The sequence below is a fragment of the Mycteria americana genome, chromosome Z (assembly GCF_035582795.1).
Source record: "Mycteria americana isolate JAX WOST 10 ecotype Jacksonville Zoo and Gardens chromosome Z, USCA_MyAme_1.0, whole genome shotgun sequence".
Classification (NCBI taxonomy): Eukaryota; Metazoa; Chordata; class Aves; order Ciconiiformes; family Ciconiidae; genus Mycteria; species Mycteria americana.
Genome location: NC_134396.1, coordinates 31038528 through 31065294, shown reverse-complemented (window position 1 = coordinate 31065294; position 26767 = coordinate 31038528). Strand labels below are relative to the sequence as shown.

General features: G+C 38.4%; 1 protein-coding gene across 1 annotated transcript in view; it reads left to right on the top strand.

Moving 5' to 3' along the window:
• PIP5K1B (phosphatidylinositol-4-phosphate 5-kinase type 1 beta) overlaps positions 1-26767 on the top strand; it is an 84391-nt gene that overhangs the window by 35975 nt on the left and 21649 nt on the right. The window contains 7 exon segments of the mRNA XM_075526723.1: positions 445-744; positions 12614-12825; positions 15276-15359; positions 15460-15508; positions 16060-16144; positions 22087-22242; positions 23004-23148. Coding sequence (XP_075382838.1) covers positions 445-744; positions 12614-12825; positions 15276-15359; positions 15460-15508; positions 16060-16144; positions 22087-22242; positions 23004-23148 — 1031 coding nt within the window.

Sequence of the window (26767 nt, the reverse complement as noted above, 5' to 3'; positions counted from 1 at the left end):
ACCTTTAATGTGGAAAGCCTCATGGAGACAGGGGTTCTGTTTTTCAGAATCCAAGTCAAGGTAATGAGAATGACATTTGACCCAAACTCCTTCCAGCAGGTGGAATGCAAAGGTTGTTCAGGTCAGAATAAATAAATTAAATCTTTGGGATGCTTTTAGATTTGGCCTAATCTGCTCTTTCATGGGATGTGAGAAAGAGAAACCTGGCATAAATGCAGTTACTGCTCTGCTCTTGGCCTGTATAAGTTCCTGGCAAAAAGGCAGTGTTTGTGCTGAAATACAGACCCACAAAGAAAATCAACTGGTCAAAGAAACTATACTGAATACGAAAACATGCACAGTTTTCCTGATGTTTGTTAGTGTCCTTTGGTATTAAAAAAAACTTTCTTAAGCATGGAAGTTTATTGAAAATAGACATATTTAACAATATCTCTTTTGTTTTAGAATCTGAACCAGAATCCAAGGACTCTCCTACCCAAATTTTATGGGCTGTACTGCGTTCAGTCAGGAGGCATTAACATTAGAATTGTTGTGATGAACAATGTTTTGCCACGAGCCTTGAAAATGCATTTCACATACGACTTGAAAGGCTCCACATACAAACGGAGAGCATCAAGAAAAGAGAGGGAGAAGTCCAACCCTACATTCAAAGACTTGGATTTCTTGCAAGACATGCATGAAGGGTTGTATTTTGACTCTGAAACGCACAGCGCACTAATGAAAACACTACAGCGGGATTGTCGAGTGAGTAAAAATTATTGACTATTTGAACTGCTGTGTTCATATCTGTTCTAGATTTACCTCAGCAAAAGAGAGAGCTGGGCGTTGCTCTGTATGTTGTTTAACCTCCATTCCTTTTCCATGCAATTTAATTACGAAAAACTATGGATGTCAAAGCACTGATGAAGCCTGTACTTTAGTTAAGCTGTTGGGATCTGAGATTATAGAATGATAGAATGGAATATCCTGAGTTGGAAGGGATCCACGAGAGTCATCGAGTCCAACTCCTGACTCCACACAGGGCAATCTAAAAGTTAAACCATGTATCCAAGAGTATTGTCCAAATATTTCTTGAACACCCACAGGCTTGGGGCCAGGACCACTTCCTGGGGAACTTGTTCCACTGCTTGACCACCCTCTCACTAAAGAACCTTTTCCTAATATCCAATCTGAACTTCCCCGATGCAGGTTTAAGCCATTACCTCGCACGCTATCACCAGGCTCCAGAGATCAGCACCACCCTTTCTGCCCCCCTCATGAGGAAGCTGTAGACAGCAATGAGGTCGCCTCTCAGTCTCCTCTTCTCTAAGCTGAACAAACCTAATATCCTCATCCGCTCCTCACAAGACATGCCCCTAGTTCTTTCACCATCTTTGTTGCCCTCCTTTGGACACATTCTAATATTTTTGTGTCCTCCTTATATTGTGGAGCCCAAAACTGCACACAGTGCTTGAGATGAGGCCGCACCAATGCTGAGTATAGTGGGACAGTCACTTCTTTCAGCCAGCTGGCTATACTGTGCTTAACACACCCCAGGATACGGTTGGCCGTTTTGGCCACCAGGGCCATTGCTGACTCATATTGAGCTTACCATCCAGCACAACCCCCACATCCTTTGCTGCAGGGCTGTCCTGTTTGTCTGTACATCCAGGATTACACTGATCCATCTGAGGAAATACAGATTAATATAGGAAAGTAGCCCAGTAGAGGGTTTTTTTTAATTCTTGTTCTTGCTTTACATTAATGTGGAGATTTTAATGATTTTTTTCTGAGGCACGATAAATAGCCCTGCAGTACCATTGTTACATATGATAAACTGTATCTAGAGCTGGAAGCTCAGTACTGCTTCTGTAAGTCTGCCTCTTTGTAAGTTAACAAGAGCTAGGAAACTGAATCGGGTAGGCGTGTCTAGTGGCAGCAGTCTTACTTCTGGAGCAAAGTAATTTTGTCCTCAGCTGAAAGGTAGTGCTTAATGTCCACATAACAAGAAGGATATCTGCCATTGTCCTTTGAGAGGACCTTGGTGAATGGAATCAGTCCCTCTTGTGGACAGGCAGAATTGTTGTAAAACGGAATTTTTTCTGTAGCAAAGGCAAGAAAATATATAGTAGTAAAAAGGGGAGTTATTCAGGTCTCTCAGAGTTTCAAGATTTGCAGGGGTTGAGGAAAGAAAAGACTGGCTTTGTCTGCGGGGAATCCTAAGAGTTTCATAATAAAACAGCAGAATGGCTAGACTGAACTCATCACATAGAAGAGGCATCCTCAACATCAGAGTTTGTTGTTCGCTGCCACCTGTGGTGCAAGATGGAAAGCGTTGTTTTTGCACATGAATAGTACTTTTTGTTTAATTATCACAGAAGTCTGCAATGCCTTGTGCTTGGTTTGTAAAGCTGGGTGACCTAATGTTCAGCTGCATATTCAGTGTGAGACATTTATCTAATACTACACATTGTTCTTTCTGTAGCCTCTTGCAATGAGCATTTCCTGAGCTCCTGCCATGTGTGATAATGCAGAATGCATCAGTATGTCACATCTGGGGATCTGGATGCCCTTTTGTGCATCCCCCCACTTGTTGAAGGTTCCTTACCCAGTCAAAGCCTGGGGAGATGTATTGTATAGAAAATAATAAACATAATCTAAAAGAGGGAACTGGACTGAAAAGTAAAAACAAAAATCAATCATTTAATTGTTACATATAACAGGGACTCTTACTGGTTCTTTGAAAGTATGGGTAAATTCTTGCTACTTGTTATTTGAGTGCTGAACGAAACATCTGCTTTTTCATTGTGTAATCTTAGATTAACAACTCTCAAGTTAATCTGGAGTTCTTGAAGGCCCAGCTAAATCTTAATATTATTAAAAGAAAAGAAGAAAATTAAATATTCAGTGTGTATACGTAAATACATATATATACACTATAGTATAATATGTGTCTGTATATATATGTATACACACTGAATGTTATATGTATATAAAAAAAATTAGACTGGCATTTTTTTTCTATTCAAATAAGTCTTAGTCTCTGTTATAAAACAAAGGGAGCAGCCACTGTTATCTTTCACATAACTGAATTTGCTCAACAAATAAGGTTGGATCTGACTACCTGCCTTGTACTACTGCCTTTAGAAAGAACAGAAATACTCCATCCATTTCAGGAAAAGGACATCAGCTTTGCCACTGCTTTTTTCTGCATATATGGTATGTGGATGGCTACTTAGCATGAGAAGTAGTAAAACTGACCTAGATTTTTAAGGCTTCAAAACTTGTTGTCTCTTTTTCCTTTTAGTCCAAAGTGAGAAAGTTAGTATAGGCACTGGAATTAAAAATTCATTAAAGAAAGGCAATTTTTGCTCTTGCCAATATTTCAGGACTAAGAAATTGTCTTCTGTGTTGCTTAAATTTGGATTATATTTTCATTGTTCATATTTGCAATCAGAATCAGTAAGCAATGTTGGTTTTTTCCTGCTTCTTTAATATAAACATCTCCAGCTGGTAGCTGTAGCTCTCTTCCTTAAGCCCTCTCACTAAGTGCAGAGGCCTGGCAGAACTTGCTGGTGACAACAAAGAAGGCGGTGGGGACCTGCTGTGATTTGTGTATGCTGTCACTGTATCACATGCCCCATTCAGCAATGGGCCCACATTTTCCTTGGTCAGACTTCTACCACTAATATAGCAGAAGAAGCTTTTCTCTGTGTCCTTGACATCCCTTGAAAGTCTCAACTCTGAGCTTTGGCTTCCTTGACAAGAATTGCCACCCCTACATGCCCAGGCAGTGTTTCTCAATTCCTCCTTTGTAGCCTGTCTGTCCTCCCCCATCCTGTATGCTGCCTTTTCACATTCAAGCTGTGCTGTGGCTTCCTTACTTAGCTGAGCTGGCCTCCTGATACATCTCCTCAGCTGACACAGAACATCTCGTCAGTGACACAGAGCTCCCTCCCCAGGGCAAGGCAGTAGCAGGTAAGGCAGTGGTGGACCACTGCTGGAGTATCAGTTCTTATTTGTCACACCTTCCTGCAGCTCTGATGAGGAGATGCATGACCTACCTGGTTAGAGGATGGAGCTGAGTGGCTTGTGGCGATCTGTCGTGGGCTGGTGCCTCCAGTAGCCACTCCAGATTGTCTACTTTGGGACAGGTACAGATTGATAGCGTTCTCCAGCTCCTGCATCTCCTGCTTGTTATGTTCACACTCAAGGTGACAGGGTCTGAAAGCTCTGCTCAGCAGACCATTTCGCACTTTTTGCACCTTAGCTAAGCCAAGGAGTGTAACATTACAGTGTTCTTAAAGATGTAATATTCCTGAGTCTGTCATATAGACAATGCACACAGTTGAAAATTTGGACTAGCTTTCAAATTCCAGACTATTGCTGAGACTTATTATAGCTATGCTGTCCTTGCCAGCAGGCACTATCATAGTTACTGGGGTGGGTGGTGAGGAGAGGTGGGAAGACAGGGGACACACTATAGGCAAATGGTACTAAAAATAAATAATTTCACTTGCCTAAATAGCTTTCATAAAAATCTTTGCTTTGAAACCTTATTCACTTCAGAATGCTTTAATTTGTAAAGCCAATGTGCCTGTATTTTGTATAATGGTAAATACTGAGAGTATTGGAAGGTAGTTTCAATGGCTGTGATTTATTTTTAGTAATCATGCTGTTAGCTACTCTGATCATTGTATAAAATTATGAATTATTAAAGAATAGAGCAGATTCTCCAATTTCCAAATAAAATTAGTCTCATAAATATTAACAGAAACTGCTCTGCTCATGAATGAGACCAAGAATTAAAAGCTTTATGGCACGTAAGCAAGTACTATGTAAAAACAAAGTCGGTAAAGACATTAAAGACAGTTTAAAGTACATTTGGGGATTTCTTTTTTTTTCCTTTTCCTTAAAGGTGCAGAAAATTAAACTCCACATCAAACTTAGCTGCTGTTGTATTTCATTATAAACACCTAATCCTGCAGAAATTGTTTCTGTGTGGAGGAATACTTATGTGGGGCAAAGGATAAGCTATGGCACTGAGTGATGTGTTAGGTACAAGTAACATTAGCACAACTCTGTATGTGGAAGGCTAGAAGTGAATTAACAGTAGTATTTTATTTTTCATAGTTGATATGGAATCACAGTAAAGCTAGGCTTCCATTATTACTTATTTGATCTTTACTGGAGCTCTTAAGCAGTTTAATACAAAATACCTCTGTTCTGGGCAGAAAGCACAGGGAAGACACCTGTTCTCTGGTACAAGGAATTCACAGTCCAAACACACAAGTAACAAAGTTTGTCTTTTGATCATCCCGTGTTAAAAATGAAGATAGAGTTTTATAGAGGTGTATGTCAAAAATTACTGTAGGAAAGGTACACCAGCACATCTCATCAGAATATGGTCCAGTGATTTGATTATGAAAACACTCTTAATATCTTCCCTGTAATCCCTTAAAGTACAGAAGAAGTGGTAACTTTATTAAAAGAAAAAAAAGAAGGAAGTCCCTTTTAAAACTGGCAGTGTCATGGTTATACAGATATATTATTCTACAAACTGTTTCTCATTGAGTTACCTAACAAAGCATGTTAATATAACTTTAAACAAGAAATATGAGTTTCAGGAGAATAGATAACTACAGAATTCTGTATATGTAAATCTTTGCTTCGCACGCTCACACAGATACACTATGTTCTTGAATGTCAACTAGTCATATGCAGGAATTTGGGGTATTCTATTAAAAATAGCCTGGTTGTGTTTTTCCCTTTCCATCTGCTGCTGAATCCAAGAGAAAAGAAAATTGAAAAGGGCTAAAAGGAGGAGTGCATGTAAATGCAGTTAGCTCTACTAACTGGGCAAATGGAATAAAATTTTCCAAGTATTATTCCTCTTGCTCTTTACTTTGCTGTTAATGTCTACTTAGTAAGATGTTTACCTGTATGCACTCAGATAACCTCTTTTTGTCAGTCAGTTGTCAATTCCCAGTATTTCTCCTTCCTCTTGCATAACACTTTTTCATGTATATAAATATCGGAGATGAAAAAACTATCTATGCAAATCAAGCAGTATTTATGCATCCTGAAATTTGGGATAAAATTCCCCAGTGAAATTGCAAAGACGTGTTATTCTAAAACTGAAGTTAAGATTTCTTCCCCACCTACTTAAAGTGGGGAAAAGGTGAGTCAGAGTTTATAAGAGCACTAGTGATCTTCATTTGTTACTTAAGGATGGCTTTTTTTTTTTATGAAGCATATTTAAGAGCTGGCCTATAAACTCAAAACTAGTTCTTCTCGGTTAACTTGGTGACCTTAGGGATCCTGTGACAGCTGTCACATTTAAAGCTACATTAACAAATGTTGTTTTACAGAAACAGACAAGGCAACTCACTGTAAAACTAGGGAATTTTGTCTTGCAGTAAGTAATTAGATTTTCTGTCTCAATAGGAAGAGTATTTTTTGAGCTATCAATTGAAGTGCTAATGATCTGCAAGTAGGCAAAGTATGCATGTTTTATGATTTCTCGCTGGGGATATCTCTTCCAAATTCATGAGGGTGCAAAAATAAGTTTCTTCTCCCTGTAAATACTGCTGTTACTAAGAAGTGAGATTCAAATCATCTTTACTGTTTTCTTCTTCACCTCTTTCCTTAGGCATGTCTTATTGCAGATGAGGAAACCAAAACCTTTCCTGACAGGTGAAGATTGACTCGGTGTTGTTCCCTCTGTGACAAAACACTTAATTTTTATAGTGTATTTTTGCATTAGAAAATTAAGAGAATGATTAGATGCCTCATAGGAGTATTGTCAGGATTATTTAGCTAATACCTCCACCCTGTCTGGAGGATTAAAGTTTGTGAACACCATTTTTTGTCTGGTGGTCAGAGTAGGAGTTCAAATCATGGGGTTTTTTTTCTTTCTCATTGCTTAAAATTTTTCAAGACATGAAGGACAAAATGCATTGCTGCTAAGACTTGTAAGTAGAATTAGAAACCCAACAACAGAATTCAGCTTTTTGTGTTATGGGATGTCCCTTCTGATAATTTTAAATTGAAATTGAGCCTATTTATTCCAAATTTGCACTTTATCAGAATTATTTTTATTTAGTTTGATGCAGTACTGTTACAGTTTCTGGTTTGTTTTTTGCCTTTTTGAGACATGCAGTAGCAATGGTTGGAAATGATCCTGTTGCTGGAAAAGCAAAAGGCATAGTTCATTAGGGGTGCTCTCTACATTTATAAGAATTTCATGCAAGCGTTGAAGAATGTTCTAAACCAAAGTATGTGGTTACCCATTTTTCATTTGTAAGTAACATTAGAACAATTAATATATTGATACATGTATTGCAAAGTATCTGTTACAGAAGCAATGGCAATTAATCCAATTGTGGTCATGCGGTTTTTAAGAACAACAAAATAATTGCAAGATGTTTTTAATAGTGAGAATAGAATGGCTTTTTAGAGTCTGCATTTTTCCAAGTCCAAGAACACTATGGACTTTTCTAAGGAAATCACATTTTAAAAGTGACATTAATGGTCTGACTAACAAAGTCTGTAAAGACAAGGAAATTCAAAGTTGAAGACTAATAGGGTCATACCTCCTAAGTTTCAGGCCTGGGTATTATTTTCATCACTGCTGTTTTAGCCAGCCAGTTGCTGCAAAAGTCTCAAGCTTTATAGCATGAATGCGTATCTGTTTTGTGCTGAACCAACTGTGACAGAGACCTTGTACGATTGAATTTATTCAGTGGGTTTTTCAAAATGCTTAATAGTGGGAGTTTTTTGTTGGTTTTCTTGTCTTTTTTCTACCTCAAAAGGTCTACGGAGATGACTCTTTAAGCCAAATAATTTTAGTGACCCATTCTACAGCATGTCCTTAAAAACAGTAGTGTTGGCACAACTTGAAGGAGTATTGAACTGCAGCATAGGGCAGAAATAATAGATGGCATGGCATGGCGTGGAGGTGGAGAATGTGCTAATACTAGATGAAGGGCCTCTTTGTCAGAAATGGTAGTTTGAGGAAAATGGGGAAAACGTGGAATGATACTGCGGATCTCTTGTATCTTTATATGTTATCACTCCTGTAGTATCAATTGAAATTCCAAATTTCTCTTTACTTTACTTTGAAAATCAGAAACTAGATTGTAATTTTTAGGAGTGTTAGTTAACAGTCTGTTTCAAGAATTCTGTTGAAATGGGAAGTGACTCCATATACGCTTTGGGGGGTTGGTGATTTATTTTCTTGGGATAGATTGTTTCTAAACCAGACCCATCACTAGGCGTTTGACATTTGCACGCTTGTTTCTAAGAAATGCTTATTTTGTGAGATACTCCTTTATTTTGTGGGGGTTTTAGATAATTCGTTATGTTGGAGAGTAATTACTGATTTGGTGTAAAATCAGTCTTCTTTCTGTTACATTAGTTCCTATGTCCCTTTTCCAAAATGCTTGTAGGAGAGGAAATGCTTGCTTGCATGGTTATCCTTTTGGTTTTTGCATTTCATAAGCTTGTGAAATTGTATTTTTCTTAGTAGTGTTTTCCTTGATTCTTTTATGAAAATGACCTGCTGATTTGAGTTCTTTTGCATGGTTAGCAATGTGAATGCAGATTTCTCTCTCAGACAGTACACAGCTTGGGCTGGCTGCATCTAAAATAAAAATGAAATTCCATGGCAGAAGTACTTGCTTTGCTGTATTAGTCACTGGCTAAGATAGCTGAGTGTAACCATGTCTAAGATGATTCACAGAATGCTTTAACATCTAATTAGCTCAGAGAAAAGAAAATCTGATTCCAGGAGTTATTTTTCCATGTTCTGAAACAACATATTTTCTGATGCCATTTCACTGGGATTTTTATGTGGTATGAAAGCAAAATAGTGCTTAAGACTAGAAGGGGATGAGTGACACTTGCCATCTGGAAGTTGTCACAGCAGCTAAAGCTGGCCTTGCAAGCAGTACTTGGTGACCAAGTGAGAACATCATGTTGACAGAGTCTGTGTAGCTAGTGAAATAACACATATATAAATACAAACAAGATTAACAATTTAATGTTGAGTTAATGAACTGAACATTTACTTGTCATTATCAAATTCAATGCTTAATCATGTTGTGTACTAACAAATAAGAATAGTCTTGCCAAAATCTCCCATTGCCATTTTGCTAGCAAGGTGCATTTCAGACTGGTTACATGAGTAAAGATTGAATTTATCTCATTTCTCTCATACACAAAGGTTGTATTTCTGGGAGTTAATGTCAATTTCTAGTGATGTCACACGCATGACATCAGGTGTTTTACAGGGCTTTCTCATTTTGCTGTGACTATAGCCCTTTTAATACTGTGATTTGTTTGCGTGTTTTTTCATTAGATCAGGATCTCATTTTAGTACCTTTGTAGCAAAAACTTGCTGCTGCTTCTCAAAAGCAGTTCCATCTAAAATCATCAAAGCTACTTGCAAGCAACCCTCGACCGAGGAAAAGGCTTATGCCTTTTTGTGTTCTCATAGGATGCTGCATGTTCAGAAATAGCTTGATGTGCTGCATTCTGTAACTTTTCCTTGGCAAACCAGATTAATTTGTACAACTGTGTGTGCAAAATGTTACTTACACATTTTAAAATAATCATGATTTGGTATTTTAAATATTAATGGTGATATATATGTGAGAACCCTTCAGGTATATTCAGCTGGAAATCCCACTGACTGCAGTTAAATTTCTGTCTTAATACAGACTGAAGAGTTTGTCACGAAGTAAGTTTTTGTTGAATGCTGATGTTTGAGATTCTTCCTTGTTATTCTGGTTAATTATTCCTTATCAGAATTTTCCTTAGAAACAAACAGGGGAGTAAAACATGCTTAGATGTGTATTTGCATGAGGAGTGGCTGGTTTGGTTACCAAATTTCTAAGGGGAGGTAATCAGGACTGTATTATCAAACCAGTAGGTAGACAGAGGGGCAGATCATATTACAATATCCTGACTGCACTTTGTAGACTGCACAATCCTGCCTCTGAGTAGGACCGTGAATAGGGTGTCCAGGGGACGAGGGCTAGAGTTCATACGCTATGTGCTGTTTGTAAAAATGTGTACTGCAGTTAATCCATTGGATGTGCAGGTTTTTCAATTTCATAATGAACTGGAATAACAAAATAGCTACTTGTTTTTACGATGTTTTTCAGTAATCCTGGAATAAAGTCACAAATAGTCAGATTTTTAGTCCCTTGTATGGTACAAGTAGTATGGGTTTAAGTGACAGTGGTGAATTGACGCAGTCAGAAAGATTAATTTTATCACATAAGAGGTCCCTGTGGAAGAAGCAGCAGCACATTATACCACAGCCTTCCATGAGGCTACATCCAATCCTAGATGTAGGTTATGTAATTAGTGCAGTTAAATCATAATGTGTCTAATGTAATCTAATTCAAAAGGTGGTAAAGAACAGGTTGAAGGCAGAGCTGTCAGCAGTTATGTTTATAACTGTAAAATAAAAGTGGCAATGCTTTTTCCAAGCCTGACTAGCTGCTGTAATCTGGCTTTGCATAAACAGTGTTGCTGACTGTACTACTATGGTAAGTATTTTCACAGAGGATGAATTATATTATTTTTTTTTCAGCCTACCCAGGATCTACTTTCAGTATTTGGCAGCAAACATCCACTGATTACATATTTTTAATGAATACATTATATAGTAATTTCTTTTTGAGAAAGTCTAAGTAAAGGGTAGCAATGAGCAAGTAGTAAAGAAAAAGCTAGAATTTACTTGGCACCAAGTGTCTCTGCCTTTGTACCTGTTAGCTGCACTATTTTTGCAGTCCATGATCATAGAACAGGAAGTTATTAGCCACCAACGTTCCCACAAAATGTGCAGTAAAATCCCATTATCTTGTATGGTAATTTAGAATATACTTTTTGTTGTGTCCTCAAACCCTGTGTGAGTTCTGTCATCGGAGGATGCTGTGGAGTACTGAGGGCTGTGCGTAAGCAGCCTTTTTCTTGTTCCATTTGAACTAACCCACCTCTGTGCAGCATTACTCTGAGCAAGATCAAACCTACTATGTCTTCTAAACTCCTCCTTTGTGTCTGGAAATCAGAATGAGGCTATGTCTTTCTACACTTAGATTACAGTGTGTTATGCTTTGTTTCTTCACTTTAAATGCTTAAAATAGTGCTAAAAGTAAGACACTGTGTTCCTCATGGAAGATAAATGCCAGAGATTGAAACAAATTCAGCTGTATTCTACATTTGGCTTCTACTTAATATAACAAGTACATAAGAAATACAGATGCAATGGAACAGAGCTTTCCTACCTCTTTGCCTATATACTTGGACATTGGGGACTTGCTATCTCTGGGGATGTGTTAGGTAGTAGACTCCCTTTTCCTCCTCATACAATTTCACAGACCACTAGACTTTTCCTGATAATTGCCAACAAATCTCATTTTGGATTTGGAAACTGGGTCTTAGAGTTCACAAGCCGTCTCACTGTTTTGTGTAAAAATATTTATATTTTTATAGTCTTCATCAAAATGACATACTTGGAGTTACTGTTATTTGTCATCTGCAAAATCACATTTTGTTCTTGTTCACATAAAAATATGTACTATTGCCTTTTGATTCTGTGCCAAAAATCACACCGTTATCTTAAAGGGCATTGTGTGCCAAAATGTATCATGAATCATTGCTGAGCTGCGTGAGGTAAAGGAGAGGTGAGTGGCACAACATATCCTTCCTGGTTGCTACTGGTTTTTCTCCCTCCACTTAGCACTGCTATTATATAAGATATTTGACACAGTTGCTGTCTGTTAACAGTTTGGTTATATTACTAGATGTGATCACAGGTTGTTTTAGTTCACGTTTGCATATTGACTTGAACTGTATTTCCTTTTAATGCCAGGCTTGTGTGCCAGGCTTCATAATGATATTACTGACTAGAAACTTATGACAGTACATGTGCATGAAAGAAGAAAGGGAACTTGCCTACTGACAGAGACAAAAATGGTTGGTAGAGCTAGAAGAAAAGGCTGTCTGGTTAAGCCATGCTTCAGAAATAAAACTGCCTTTGCAGTTTAGATAGGCCCTGTTTAGCCTAATAAAGAGAGATGCGTTATTTTTGTACCCCAATCCCATCAGCTCTTAATGAGAGGGTGGTAGCAAATGCTTTTTTTGACATTTGAAAGTTCTCCAAGAATGCTTTCACAGTTATAGACAGGAAGTGGCAGGGAGGTAGAGAGTAGTCTAGGCAAAAATGCTCAGTAAATTCTGGAACATACATTAGAGGTGACTTTAAAAATGTCTGTAGTTCATAAGGATATGGTGGAATTATTAACTGATTATTTGCTATAAATAAAAAAGATGCTGACTGGCATACCTTCCTTGGCTACAAAATAACAGCGGGTTACATTTCAGCTATGTGTCTTTCTCACTTATAACAAGAGCATTGAGCTAATTAGATAACTAGCACTTTTACTTCTGTGGGGTAGTGAAAGATTTTTGTTTAATTATAATTTCACACATTTTCCTAATAAAAGAAACTTGTGCTTTGAAGGCCTATTTTTTACTTAGGTTTTCAAAATGCTGCTGTGTAATTCATATTGTATGTAGTCTTTTTTTTGTTTCAGTACAGCTATATCTTCTTTGTTGATAGGTTCTAGAAAGTTTTAAGATCATGGATTACAGTCTGCTACTGGGAATCCACATATTGAACAGTAACATGAAGGAAAAAGAGGGAGAGAGTTCCCAGAGCGCATCAGATGCAAAACGTCCGGGAGGGCAGAAAGTTCTCTATTCCACAGCCATGGAGTCTATACAGGGCCCTGGGAAGTCAGGGGACTCCATCACCACACAGACAACAAACACGTAAGTGCCATAACCTGCTCTTAAGGTTACTATTAAAACTTGCATGTTCTGTTTCTTCAGTCTGTGCCACTTGGTATTAAGAGGCAAAACACTCAAGAGTACACAGCATTTTAGGAATTGAAAGATTAAGCCTTTTTTTTTTTTTCCCCCCCAAAAGCTGAACCATCAGGATTTGCTGCAGAGCAGGAAATTAAAACGTTGATTAGTAGATTGATCATCTTTAAATACATGATAGCAAATTTGGTTATTTCAGAGTGACTTACATATGCACAAGAGATGTTATGAGAGCTATTACAAGAGTCCCAGGTATAATCTAATTTTAACTGTAAGCAGCCTGATGAGGCATAAGCAAAAACTATTTATTAACATTGAAATGGATATTCCTACAGTGGTTATTTTAATTTCAACGTAGTATACTCAATACACAGAACTGTATCATCAGCTGCTGAAGTGCAGTCATATCCATGTATGATATTTCCTGAGATTAAGAACTGCTGCTTGCCTTTTATTCTTCTGTCTAGCAAAAACTGCAGTAGAAACTTAAGTATATAGACAATAGTTATTCTATTGTTTCCTTTGAAATACATTCAGTGTTAGTGAGAGCATCTATTCACCATTCCCATTTTATATAATCAGTCCTTCATTATAATGAGGGTTTAATTTCAAATTAAGGATTTACTATTCTCCTGGTTCTCAGGGGAGCTGTCTAGGTAAATACAACTAATGATATAGTAACATATGCTTAAACCTACAGCAAACAAATGGGAGAATTATGGTATTTAGCATTTATAGAGAGTTTCTGGATGTTCAGAGCTCTAGAATATAAATTAGAGCTGAATTTCACTCAGTTTTTACAGCATTACTCACATTCACACAGAAGATGGTGAATGCTCTTCTATGGTGGCAGAGGTGTTGCACTGGCAGTTTTGGGGGTTGGTGGTTTTTGGTTTTGTTTTGGTTTCGGTTTTTAACTAAAAGCCAAAGCTGATTATATAGGTCATCCAAGAAAGTCCCTGTGGTTATTATGCATGGAAACCCACCTTGGGCTCCCACATCACTTGCGCTAATGTAGTGCTGCCCAGATCCTGAGCAGTGTAGTACCGCTGCTGAAAGCCTGCTGCAGTGGTTGAGTCCTTCCTTGGCCCCTTGCCCTATCTCCTCTCGTATTGATAGAACTAGTAGTGTCGCAAACCTCACTTGAGGCGGATGAAAATAAGCCTCGGTCTTACAAAGACCACCCCTGAGTCAGTCTTCTGCTGTGGTTTATTGTAAGGCCATACAAGCATGAGGATGAGAATGGATACCCAGCAGCAATAACTGCTGCTTGTACTGGATTGAATTTACAGTCGTAGCTTCCAGGAAGAGCTGACAGAATACAGTTTTGTGAACCACTTAACACTTCTGAATGTCTGACCAGTTAATTGAGTTGGAATTTACGGTAACAGGGTTTTACAGTAATTTAAACTCCACTTGTTCTTACATGGTTTCCTTTGTGCCTACAGTAATAAAAAAACGTTCCTCGCCCCCCCCCCCCGCCCCCCCTAATAAAAAAAAAAGGTTGAGTAGATGTTAGCCCTGTTTTGTTGGGGGAAGGGACTACTGTGCCTTAGTGGCAGAATGGGGAATATACTCTCAACTATGTATTTGGTAGCTGTTTCAGGTGTGTATTGTTTCTCAAACTTAAAAACGATTTGGAGGTATTGCATGTGTTGCATCTTCAATCTCTTTTTCTTCTGGTTTTGTATTGGGTCCATCAATGTCAACAGAAGCTGACAAACTGAATATTGGATTTCAGTTTCTGGTTCTAAAAACAATGGACCCTTTTTTCTAGGTGGTGGAGTAGGAAGAGAGGGTCTTAGGATGAACACCTTGTTCTTTAAGGTCGTGGCTGAGAAAATACTCTGAACCAAGTGGAGATCCAGGCAGTCAGGCTTCTCAGCTTGATACTGTTACTTTTTATGTCATTAATCTGTCTGTAAAGAAATTTTGGAAAAGCACATACTTAATCTTTAGTGAAAAATATACCAAACAACCTTTTCATATTTGGAGTAATGTGCAAGCTCTGTACACTTTTGTTACATGTGATCAATAATGTGACAAAATTCTCCTTTAGCTAGGCAAAATTATTTATTTTCCTCAGTAATAAACTGATGTATACTTTTTTCCAGTTTTCAGATCATCTAAATATTTCCAATTCTATCTAAAAGTTATCCTAAAATACTCTTTGTTTATAATGGATATTTACCACTGGATCCCAGAGATTTCAGGTTTGCTATTTAAAATCAGTTGTATGCTAAGTGACTTAACATTTGACCGACTTTTGCACTGTGGCATCTAGCTTTAATGCTGTGCTATTTCTTTGGGTTTGCAAATAGGTGCAGCTCACCTGCTAACTGATGATCAGAGCTGTCTTAAAAGATAATCAACTATGTTTTTGTTATTTCTCTCAGAATGGGAGGTATTCCAGCTAAAAGCCATAAAGGAGAAAAGCTGCTTCTATTTATGGGTATTATTGATATTCTCCAGTCTTATAGGTAAGTTGAATTTCAAGTTCTTACTGAGTAAGCTATTCTGAAATTACCTACAAATATGGAAATTTTATAAAGCAGTTCTGATTTTGTTTTGTATGCTTAGATTAATGAAGAAGCTGGAACATTCTTGGAAAGCTCTTGTTTATGATGGGGTAAGTAGATTTTAGTATTTTTTTTTAACTGCTGATATTTTAGCTAATGGAACTTTGCCTTAATGTTGACCAGGAAAGAGCTAGCTCCGGTATATTTGTAGTCTACCATCACCACATAGTTTGGGCTGTTGCTGAAGTCTTTTAGGTCCATTTCCCAATACATGCTCTGATTTTATTTGTTGATCTTTCAAAAAGCAACTAAAATGATCAGCTTGTCCTTATAATTTACACAAGACAATGGCCACTTAGCAGGACATTGATGAATGTGTAACTGAAAAATGTACATAATGTGAAAAAAGCATTTCAAATGCTAGGAAGATTTTGCAGAACATGGCTGTATAATTCATAACTCATAATTTCATAAATTAATACTTAAAGAAAAGTTATTGAAGAATTAACCTTTAAAAGGGAAAAACTTGTTAGGATTCACTTATTTTGAGTATGCCTGAAATGTATGATATAGTTTACCTGGAGTGTCCAGCTTCTTTCTTGACAAATTACTTGTGATTTACTTATGGAAAATGTGACTGAGACCTTTTGCAATCTTGTAGGACACTGTTTCAGTTCACCGACCAAGTTTTTATGCAGATAGATTTTTAAAGTTTATGAGTACAAGAGTTTTCAAGAAAGTTCAAGGTAAGAAAGTTGTGACTTTTACTCTTTTAGATATTTTTATAATCATTCCTTTATAACGCTCCTGTCTTGGCAATAAAAGAATCCTTTATTCAACATCATGTAGTGCTTACATTGACAGAAGTTGAGTTTCTTCAGTCGAGCTAATGGGATTGTACTCTAATAATGAAATTACAGAGAATTATTTGCTATGTATTTTTTGTCACATCAGGGGCATCTGAAGGTAAACCAGGTTCCCTTATATTAGCATTGATATAAAGATAAATTTCATGATCTAATGATGTGTCCAGTCTTGCATCTGTTATTTGTAGGAATACCCCCATTGATTTTAATTGATTTAATTTGCAAAAGTAAAGATTGTTTACATACCACCTCCAGCATGTTTGAAAAGATAGGCATTCTTCCCTTTGATATGGATTTCTTCTGTGCTTTATCAAGGAAAAAAAATCAGAAGTTGGATATTAATAAAGTCTTTTGTCTTTGTCACTATCACCTGTTTCTAGTTTTCCCCACCGTTTCTCCTTCCTTAATCTTTTAATTCATTCTCAAGGGTAAGATACATATCACTGTTAGCTACTTACAGGGTGTGGTGGGTTGACCCTGGCTGGCTGCCAGGTGCCCACCACGCTGCTCTATCACTCCCCCTCCTCAACTGAACAGGGGGAGAAAAATATAACAAAAGGCTCTTGGGTCAAGATAAGGACAAGGAGATCACTCACCAATTACCAATCACAGGCAAAACAGACTTGACTTGGGGAAATTAATTTAAGTTATTACCAATAAAATCAGAGTAGGGTAATAAGAAGTAAAACTAAATCCTAAAACACCTTCCCCCCCCAGCCCTCCCTTCTTCCTGGGCTCAACTTCACTCTGATTTCTCTACCTCATCCCTCCGAGTGGCGCGGGGGGATGGGGAATGGGAGCTGTGGTCAGTTCATCACTCGTTGTTTCTGCCGCTCCTTCCTCCTCACTCTCTTCCCCTGCTCCAGCATGGGGTTCCTCCCACGGAGACTCCTCCACAAACTTCTCCAACATGGGTCCTTCCCACAGGCTGCAGTTCTTCACGAACTGCTCCAGCACGGGTCCCTTCCACGGGGTGCAGTCCTGCCGGAAAACCTGCTCCAGGGTGGGCTCCTCTCTCCACAGGGTCACAGGTCCTGCCAGGAGCCTGCTCCAGCACAGGCTCTCCACGGAGCCACAGCTTCCTTCAGGGACATCCAACTGCTCCAGTGTGGGCTAGTCCACCATGGGCTGCAGGTGGATATCTGCTCCACTGTGGACCTCCATGGGCTGCAGGGGGACAGCCTGCCTCACCATGGTCTTCACCAGGGGCTGCCAGGGAATCTCTGCTCCGGTGCCTGGAGCACCTCCTCCCCTCCTTCTTCACTGACCTTGGTGTCTGCAGGGCTGTTTCTCTTACATATTCTCACTCCTCTCTTCTGGTTATGGTTGTGCAGCAGTTTTTCTCCTTTCTTAAATATGTTATCACAGAGGCGATGCCACTGTTGCTGATGGGCTCAGCCTTGGCCAGTGGCAGGTCTGTCTTGGAGCTGGCTGGAACTGGCTCTGTCAGACATGGGGGAGGCTTCTAGCAGCTTCTCACAGAAGCCACCACTGTAGCCCCACCCACTACCAAAAGCTTGCCACACAAACCCAATACACAGGGAAAGAAAACAGCCAAGAGAAACCTACCGTCAATACAGAGGAACATTGCTACTGAGAGTTGTCCAAAGGCTTACGTTTAAGTCTTGCAGCAATAATTTAACTATTGATTGTAATTTCTCTCAAATAAAGTGAATTGATTCCTATAACTTAAAGTAGACCCTGAAACTGTAGATCATCTTAAGGCATTGGGGATGGAGGGTAAATTCATCCTACATAGGTGAGTTCTTCCTCTGTGTTGTGGTTTAACCCCAGTGGGCAGCTGAGCCCCACACAGACGATCACTCACTGTTCCCCTGGTGGGATGGGGGAGAGAATCGGAAGGGTAAAAATGAGAAAACTCTTGGGCTGAGAAAAAGACAGTTTAATAGGGAAAGCAAAAGTTGTGTATGCAACCAAAGCAAAATAAGGAATTCATTCACTACCCATCAGCAGGCAGGTGTTAAGCCATCTCCAGGAAAGCAGGGATTCATCATGCGTAATGGTTACTTGGGAAGACAAATGCCATAACCATGGATGTTTCCCCTTTGCTCCTGTTTATCCCATCTTTTATTGCACAGCATGATGTCGTATGGTTTGGGATATCCCTCTGGTCAGTTGGGGTCAGCTGTCCCAGCTGTGTCCCCTCACAACTTCTTGCCCACCCCCAGCCTCCTTACTGGTGGGGTGGGGTGAGAAGGCCTTGACGCTGTATAAGCAATGCTCAGCAGTGACTGAAGCCTTGGTGTGCTATAAACACTGTTCTTGTCACAAATCCAAGATATAGCATTATAGAGCTACTACGAAGAAAATTAACTCTGTCCCAGCCAAAACCAGTGCACTGTACCTTCCAAAGAGTCCAAACACTGCAGTAACTACTATGTAGGCATATGATGTTAGATTTCAGCAAAAATATTGGAGAAATAGCTATAACATTTTGTTTCTTGATTCCAAACTGAAAAGAACAAATTAAAGTTACTGTAGTCCCATAGAGTGAGCAGTACAGATATTTTATCATAATCTGGGTACAGCTATGAAGCAAACCAACAGAATTTGCAAGTATTAAGGAGCAGATTTATTTTCAGACTTGCTGCATTTAGCCTGATTTTGAAAATTAACAGGGGAAAATTAACTATCATTCAAGAATACACACCTTGAACATAAGTTCATATGTTCATATCTACCTTCAATTATAGTTCCTCCAGGTGTGATAAGTATATTCTTATTGCACAATTAAAAAAAAAAAAAAAAAGAGAAACTTTAGAGACTTATCTTCTTACAGGCTTCTTCCATAAAAAGTTCAGATCAGGTTCTATTTTCACTAAAATTTCTACCAATGGAAGCCAGTATTTTTCAGACTGTACTGGCCTTTGTTACTTTGCATTTTGTCTAAAGATAATATCAATTTTCTGAAGACCACTATCGAATTGTTTTTGGAAAGAATCAAATTATTTGGAGTGAGCTTGTGAAACTCTGACCCTGTCCATGAAAACCAATGTTAGAGACATGGCAGATTAGAACAACATAATGTGATTAGGTCCAAAAGAGCAAGAAAGAAGAGGGAAAACTGATAACTAAGAGCAACAAGAAATCAGAAGTGTAGGTAATATGTACTTCGTGAAATTACTAAATCAGAAGAAAAAGAATGGGATAGACTGATGAAAGGAGAAAGCTGAGAGTCGCTGAACTAAAAAAAAAAAAAAGGGTATTTTAAGTAGAGTGGAGGAGACTTTAGAAGAAAAAGAGAGGATTTGAATTAACCTTAATTAGTGATTCCCTATATGCATGATATTTTGTGACAGCTATTCAGGAAAATAAGACTTTTGGAGAGTCTTACAAATAATGAATTGATGGATAATTCGTCTGTGAGTTGGTCATGCTACTGAAAGGAAATCCAGTCTGAAGCATCACAGGTGCAGAGAAGGATGGTGACAACTGCTGAGATGCATTCAGTGTGTGTGCAGTGAGGAAGGTTGTAGGGAAGACCTGATAAATATACCAGCAAGGCAAAAATGATTGCTTGGGGTTCACTGTGGCCCAGGCTGCTCTTTGGGGAAAAGCTGTTCTGGTTATCTGAGCAATGATGTCTTTTTTCAACAATTACGGCAAGTGGTATAAAACCTTATTATAAGACATACAGATCAGCTGGTTTAAATAGTATGCATCCATACTAACTTACTGCTTTACTGCCAAATTATTTTTTAAATGTGTGGAGGTGCGAAATTGCCTTTTTTTTTTTTTTTTCAGTAAGAGAAGGGTTGGTTTTGCTTAGCCTCTAGGAAACAGTGTTTTGTGAGTTTCAAGGCTTTTTGTAAAGCAGAGTTCTTGACAAATAGAAATTGACTGGCTAGAACTATGTAGTTTATAGAGGAACTTATACTCTAAAATGCATCCTAGTTAGCAGTTTGATAATCCTTCTCCTGGAACTGTATTTGGTTTGGAGTTGAATGTCAAAATGTGGAATGGACACTTGGCTCAAATACTACAGGAGTATTGAGCATATGGCATTGTATCAAACTGATAGAAGGTGTTTTGTAAATACCTTTTTGACCAGTGTTACGCTGGTCTCTTAACATTGTCATTAGTTATCTGGAGTAAGAAACAAGTCTATATGGATAGAGGTAAAACAAGATACAAATGAAGGACAGAACTAAATGAGATTAAATGAAACAAGAATGACTACAAATACTAGCACAAATTAACAACTTAAGATGTTAAATGTTAAATCCTTCAGAAAAGGATGATTAATATAAAAATAACAGAACCTGATGTAGTACGACAAAATACTAAGCAAAATTCAGCTGAAAGGAGGAACGAGCCTCCTGAGACTCAGATCTCTGAAACCCTGCAATAATTTTACCAGAGAACTGGTGGGAGCCGTGTTGTCTGAGACAATACTCAAATGAACTCCTCTGCATTGATAGAGAGTAAGGAGTAGACAACTTGATACTTCTGTCTGTTGGGCAAGATAAATGTCTCATGCAGCCACATACGTTTCCTGAACATTTGAGTCTCTTTTTCAGTTCTTTCTAACTCTGACTGCTAGATTTATGTCAGCACAAGACACAACCCATTCTGTATTTGAAAACTACACTGTGCAATTAAGGACATCATGCCTAATTTTCTCTCTAATCTTAATTTGTCTGTCTCATTTTTTCAGGCTATTAACCTGTCTTAATATCGCACTCTTATGGATCTGCTGTGCATATGAGGCTATTAATCTACTTTTATACAGACTAATAGTTCAAATGCATTATAATTCTTTCATAAAATAAAGAATAGTGAGTGTTCCTGCCTTCAGGAACATTGTTTCTAAACTGCGAGTTAGACATTCCAGTTTAAACTCTTAAGCCCTGTTCTGAATGTGTACTTTTTCCCCTAGTGCACAGAACAAGCCTCCGTAAGTAACAATAAAAACATAATAAGCAGATTCAGCCTTGGGCAGAGGCTAGCTCAGCAGCTATCTACTATGTTATTTTTTAACAATATCCTGGAGCTATGCACCTGATTCTCTTCAGTCTTTAGCCAAGTGGCTTTGATGCTTTTAATTTGAATTTTGTAGTAGATCACAATATGAACTATTGCAGTGCATCTGAAGTAACCTTGCAGCCAATGCATGGAGGTCAGCAGCTGGCAACTGAAAAACACTAAATGAACTGGCTGGCATCCTTCTGGAGAAGAACTAAAATGGAGGTCATGGTTCAGTAGTAGTGGCAGTGGTCAGATCCTAGAGTTGTATCCAAAATGCCATTGTAAGTAGGCAGGCCCTGGTAAGAATTATAAAGGAGGTGCTCATACATGAGTGTACCAAACATCAGCATTTTGGAAGTGTTTATTTTACCCAAAGAAGATGTTTGACACATGTCATGGAAGTGGAAATTCTGCAGTAGCACATACATCATGATATAGCAGTAGTTCACAGCTCAAGGCAATGATCCTAACCTCTCAGAATACTCAAAATGTCTTTTCAGTTTTCTTGTCTTCTGTTTTTTTCTGTATCATTCTGTCTCTGATTACATGGGTTGATACTCCATAGGAGATTTGTAACTTACTGATGTCAAAGTTGGTTAACTGACTTGATTTTTTTTGTCCTATGAGCCATAAAAAACCCCAGAAAAAGACAAAAGTACTTCACTCATAGATGAAATAACGATGCCTTTGGCTCTAGTGGATTTGTATCTGGATGTGTTCTTTGTATTCAGAAACTCTAGCTTTATAGATAGCTTGCTTTTCTATATGCTGTTAAAGATGTGCAGGGAGATTAGATGGCATCATTCAACACCTATGTTCATTTGGTAATGCAGCTTTAAAGTCTTCACCTTCAAAGAAACGGTGCAATTCCATCACAGCCCTAAAGGCGACATCACAAGAAATAGTGTGTGCAGTTAGCCAGGAGTGGAATGATGAAAAGCATGGCATTCTTGCTGAAGGACAAAGCTATGCCAGCCTTGATGAAGAAGGTAATGTCTTTCAAATGAACAGTCTAAACAGTGTGTTTAAAGGAATTTAGTATAAACTCTAGAAGCCCTATAACTAGAAAGCTTCCAATCTGGCTGATCTTTCAAAACTTCAGAGTCAGGTTGTTCTCATGGAGAGAGTTGTTAAGTCATATTTGGCAGAATGGACCTTCTGGAGCAAGAGGAAGTCAGAATCAAGATTATAGTATGATGTTAATTTTTTGGCTTTCAGGGGATCCTAAAAAAATTTATCCAGCCCAGGTAGCGGATTAAGGCCAGAGCCAGTGCTATTCTTTTCACTGACTTTTAAACAAACATGTCACATGAAGTGTTTTGAAGCTCAGTTCATTGTTCTCAGAGTCTTTTTGAAGAGATACAGACTTTGCCCATTTCAGAGCTCACCTGTAGTCAGGCTCAAAGGAGAACCAGCTGCCTAATCCCATCTGAAAACTGGGCCCTGGTAGTGTGAGACCAGTCCCAGAACCTGGAAGAATTCATCAGTTATTCATACCACTGTTTAATATTTGACTTTGAGGTTGCTCTGTATTCTGCTGAATGTACTGGCTAGCAGCTGAAATTCGCCTGTAATGCAAAAGAGCGTGGGTGTGGGCAGATGAATATTACAATCTCATCAATTCAAACATATTAAGAAGCTTCAAGAAGCTGTTGAGAACACTATGTGACTCCATGCAGTTGCATAAAGGTTCTTGGATTCGATTTGAAATGAAATTTGTTGATGTTGTTCTTTATTTTTGTGTATGCAGTGCTAGGTTCACGCCACCGGCCAGATCTAGTGCCGAGCACTCCATCTCTGTTTGAAGCAGCTTCCTTGGCCACCACAATTTCTTCTTCTTCTTTGAATGTAGATGAGCATTATCAACGTGATCAACCTATGCTCTATTCTAGCAGGTAAAGGCTGTATATGTGGTAGAGGATTCCCCACCATTTTGCTAACTCTGACAATGTGTGCAATAGAAAGGGGCTCAGTGAAAGAAAAAGCAGAAGGGGCAAGTGTCCCTGTAGCTCAGTCTTGAGCCTCTCCAGTGAAGGAAGGGTGCTATAAGCCCATAGGATTTGTTATGTATTTGTTATTATATGTATTATGAATGGGGTCACAAAATAGAAAGCATAAACACAGCAAAAATGTTATAGTATACTTTGAAATTTTTGTCATGCTCCAAAACTAAACTGGGCATTGAGTTGTGTTTGGATGTCCTTTAGCCATGACTGTCCAATACCATGCTTATGCCAGTAAGTCTTGCTGGGAGATTAGCTGTGTGTGTGCCTGTACTCTACCTTGTACACCTGAAGTGTGCTGTGTTGTGTCGTCTTGCCTGCTTGCGGATCTCTTTACCATGTGTTGTACTGCAGAATAGCCATTTCTGTATCTGTTTTTGTCAAGAAGGGTAGCCCCTGTAAACTCAAGTATCTTTAATTTTGTTTGGAATAATTTGGAATTGTGGACTACACAGCGTCTATATACATTTCATAAGCTTACTCATGTGCTGACATGTAGTTCTTTATTTTAAACTGTATGTTGTCCAAAAAGATCAATTTATTTTAAAAGCAATCTTGAGGCAGTAAGATTTTACCTCCTATTAAAATTTGACCAACTGCATTTTCATAAGAAGTAAAATGACTTGCAGAGTTACTTGAACAAAGTGGTATTTGCAGGTTCCATTTTCATTAAGTTGAAATAAATCTCACTGATGTGGCATCTTCCATAGGTCTGATGTTTTGCTATAAAAATTTGGAATGAGGTCTGGTTTGGGGTGTAACAAAGATGAAGTTTTAATTACAGAACCGTCACAGTTGTCCCAAAATACATCTACACAAGCTTTAGGAAATAAAATTACTAATGAATACACATTAGTAGAAATAGAGCTCCTTCAATTCAACTTCTGTCAGTCTTGTCCAGTTTGTGACAAAGTTAAGTGTAGGACTTCAGTATTCCATGATCTTTTACCAAGTTTTAGCTTTGCTAGAAATAAGGTTATAGAGTACTGGGTTTTTTTAATTTGCTCAAATAAAACTACATAATTACTTTGTATTAGCATCAGTTAGCAAAGGAGAACTGCAGAGCTGTCTGGATAAAGAGCTCAGATTTACTGCAAATGAAAATTCTCAAATACTCTTTACTCTCCATAAATTAATTGTAGAGAAAAGCTATGAGTAAGTCCATGATATTTTCCTGTAAAAGTATTCCAAAATAATTCTAAAATAAATAAGGTTTTTAGCCGATCTACACTTCGATTGTATGTTTAGATTTGTTTACTCTCCAGTTGCACTTCAGTCAATGAAATAACCTAAAAAGTAGTACATGCTGTCAGTGATGTGATTACCCTGCCCATCCTTATCTTACAAAATCAGATTGGTAGGGTCTACAGTCCAGGTTTGCATACTTTCAATTCATCAGCACAACAGGACACGTTCTCTAACACAGCAGATGTTGCACCAGCATTCATAGATGTCTGGCTCTCTCCATGTCTTGTGCCAAAACAAAAGACTTTGCCCCATAGCCAGCAGATCTGCCATGGGGGCTGACCAGCTAACATCCTTGCTGGTCTGGGTGTATCCTCTTCAGCTGGGGCTCGGTGGTAATTTTTTCTCCTGACCAAGTACTGGTTCATGTCACAATCTCAGTATTTACGATTCACGAGGATTAGCTTCTCTGTCATAGCTAGCAGCTTTCTTTTAGGATTTAAGAAAGCTGCTAAGCATGCTCAGTATTAAACTAATTTCCCCAAGATGATTCTGGGCACTTGCGGTTTTGTATCCACGTCTGCTTTCTGCATCAGTGCAGGGAGGTCCTTCCTTCTTCATGGCACTAAATAATATATCCAGCTGAAGTTTTATTTATGTTTTTATGGTACATTGGAGGAACTTCAGTCCTCCCATGAGAAAAGCTGGCAGGGAAATAAAAACACCAAAAAACCCATGGTACAATGATGCATTGAGTTGTAGATGTCTTGGATTTTTCTTGCTGGAGTTCTGCTTTTGAGTATTACAAAATGTTGTGATGCAGGCCTCATCACTTTGCCATTTGTCTCTGAGAAACAAAAAGCCTGGAGCAGTCTTTGAAACAAAGCCTGAATGAATGATTTGTTTACAAATGTGAGCCTGCTTTCAGTCTTTAAATGTGTAATTGACTATGACATTCTGCTTGAAGTTATTTAATAGAATTACAGTTTGGCAGTTTCTTCATCACGCTTTTTCCTCCTCCTTCGAAGTGTCCAGGCACAAAGTAGTGAGTACACAAATTTCCTTGTAACTAGTCAGAAATCTCTGGTTTAGAGTAATGGAGATAATTCTGTGTGCATAGTAATAATATGGTATCTGTACAGCTCCTTGACTCCTATTAATGCTAACGAGCAGTATGTGCCCATATCAGTGAGAAGACAGATGCCATTATTTGCCTCATTAAAAAGAGAGCAGTTATACTTTTGGATACCTTGAAACACACACCATATCTTTAACTTCGTTTTTTTGCAATTGCACTCTGTTTCTATCAACCATTACTGTAATCATTGCCAAGGAGAGGGAAATGGCATTTTATATGAGAAAGGAGCTCAGCACCATCTCTTGTTGAGGGTGCTCAGCACTCGTGGTAGGAAGCGAGGAAGTGCTGCCAATATGGTTAAGCAGACAGAGGTGACTTGCTGAGCCGGAGACAGCTCCAGAGGCTGTATCATGTGAGGAGGGTTTATGTAGACCTGGCTTGGTACAGATCAGAATTAGCACAACTAATTGGTAGATAATGCAGAGCAGCATTTAGGGACTTGTGATTAAAGCAAAAAGAGAGACTGAGCAGCAGTCATAAACATACAGCTTATTAGGAGTGTTTTTCCAGACCGCTAGCTGATTTTTTTTCACCAAGTTATTTGTCAGTCCTTGAAGAATTAAAAGGAAACTCAAGGTGTTACCCAAGGAGTAGTGGGGAGGGGAAAACGCCTGTATTTTTCAGCACAAAAGGAACTTTATCTAAAAAAGGGAAGTAAAAAGGAAGAAATGGACAAATGTGACATGCTATTCGGCAAATGTAGGCTTCTTGTTTGTCAGAAGACAGCTGGTTTCTGTTCTATGAAGCTGTTTCTCAGTCAAGTGGTTCTGTCATAAGCAATGTCAAGTATTCATTTAGTAAGAGAACAGAATTGACAATTTATTGCTTCTTTTAAAATTTTCAAAGATTTTCCACTCCTCCTCAAGTAGGTTTATATTTGGTGCAGAGATATTTTAGTACCTAAAAGGTCTGTTTTCCACTAGAATATATACTCAATTTAGAGTCCAAATACACTTCTTTGAAAGGCTTTATTTGCTTTATCTTAGAAAATGTAATACTTACATATTATATCAGGGATTATTTTTATAGCAGAAGTGATAATAGATTTTTTTCCCCCTCGAGGTAAAGTTTTCCTAATAAGTACTGATGAATTAAATTAAACATGACAAATCTGAATGTTCTGAGCAGTATGACTGTTGTCTCAGCTGACATTGCTTTTACAATTGCAGAGAGCTGAAGGAGGTTAAT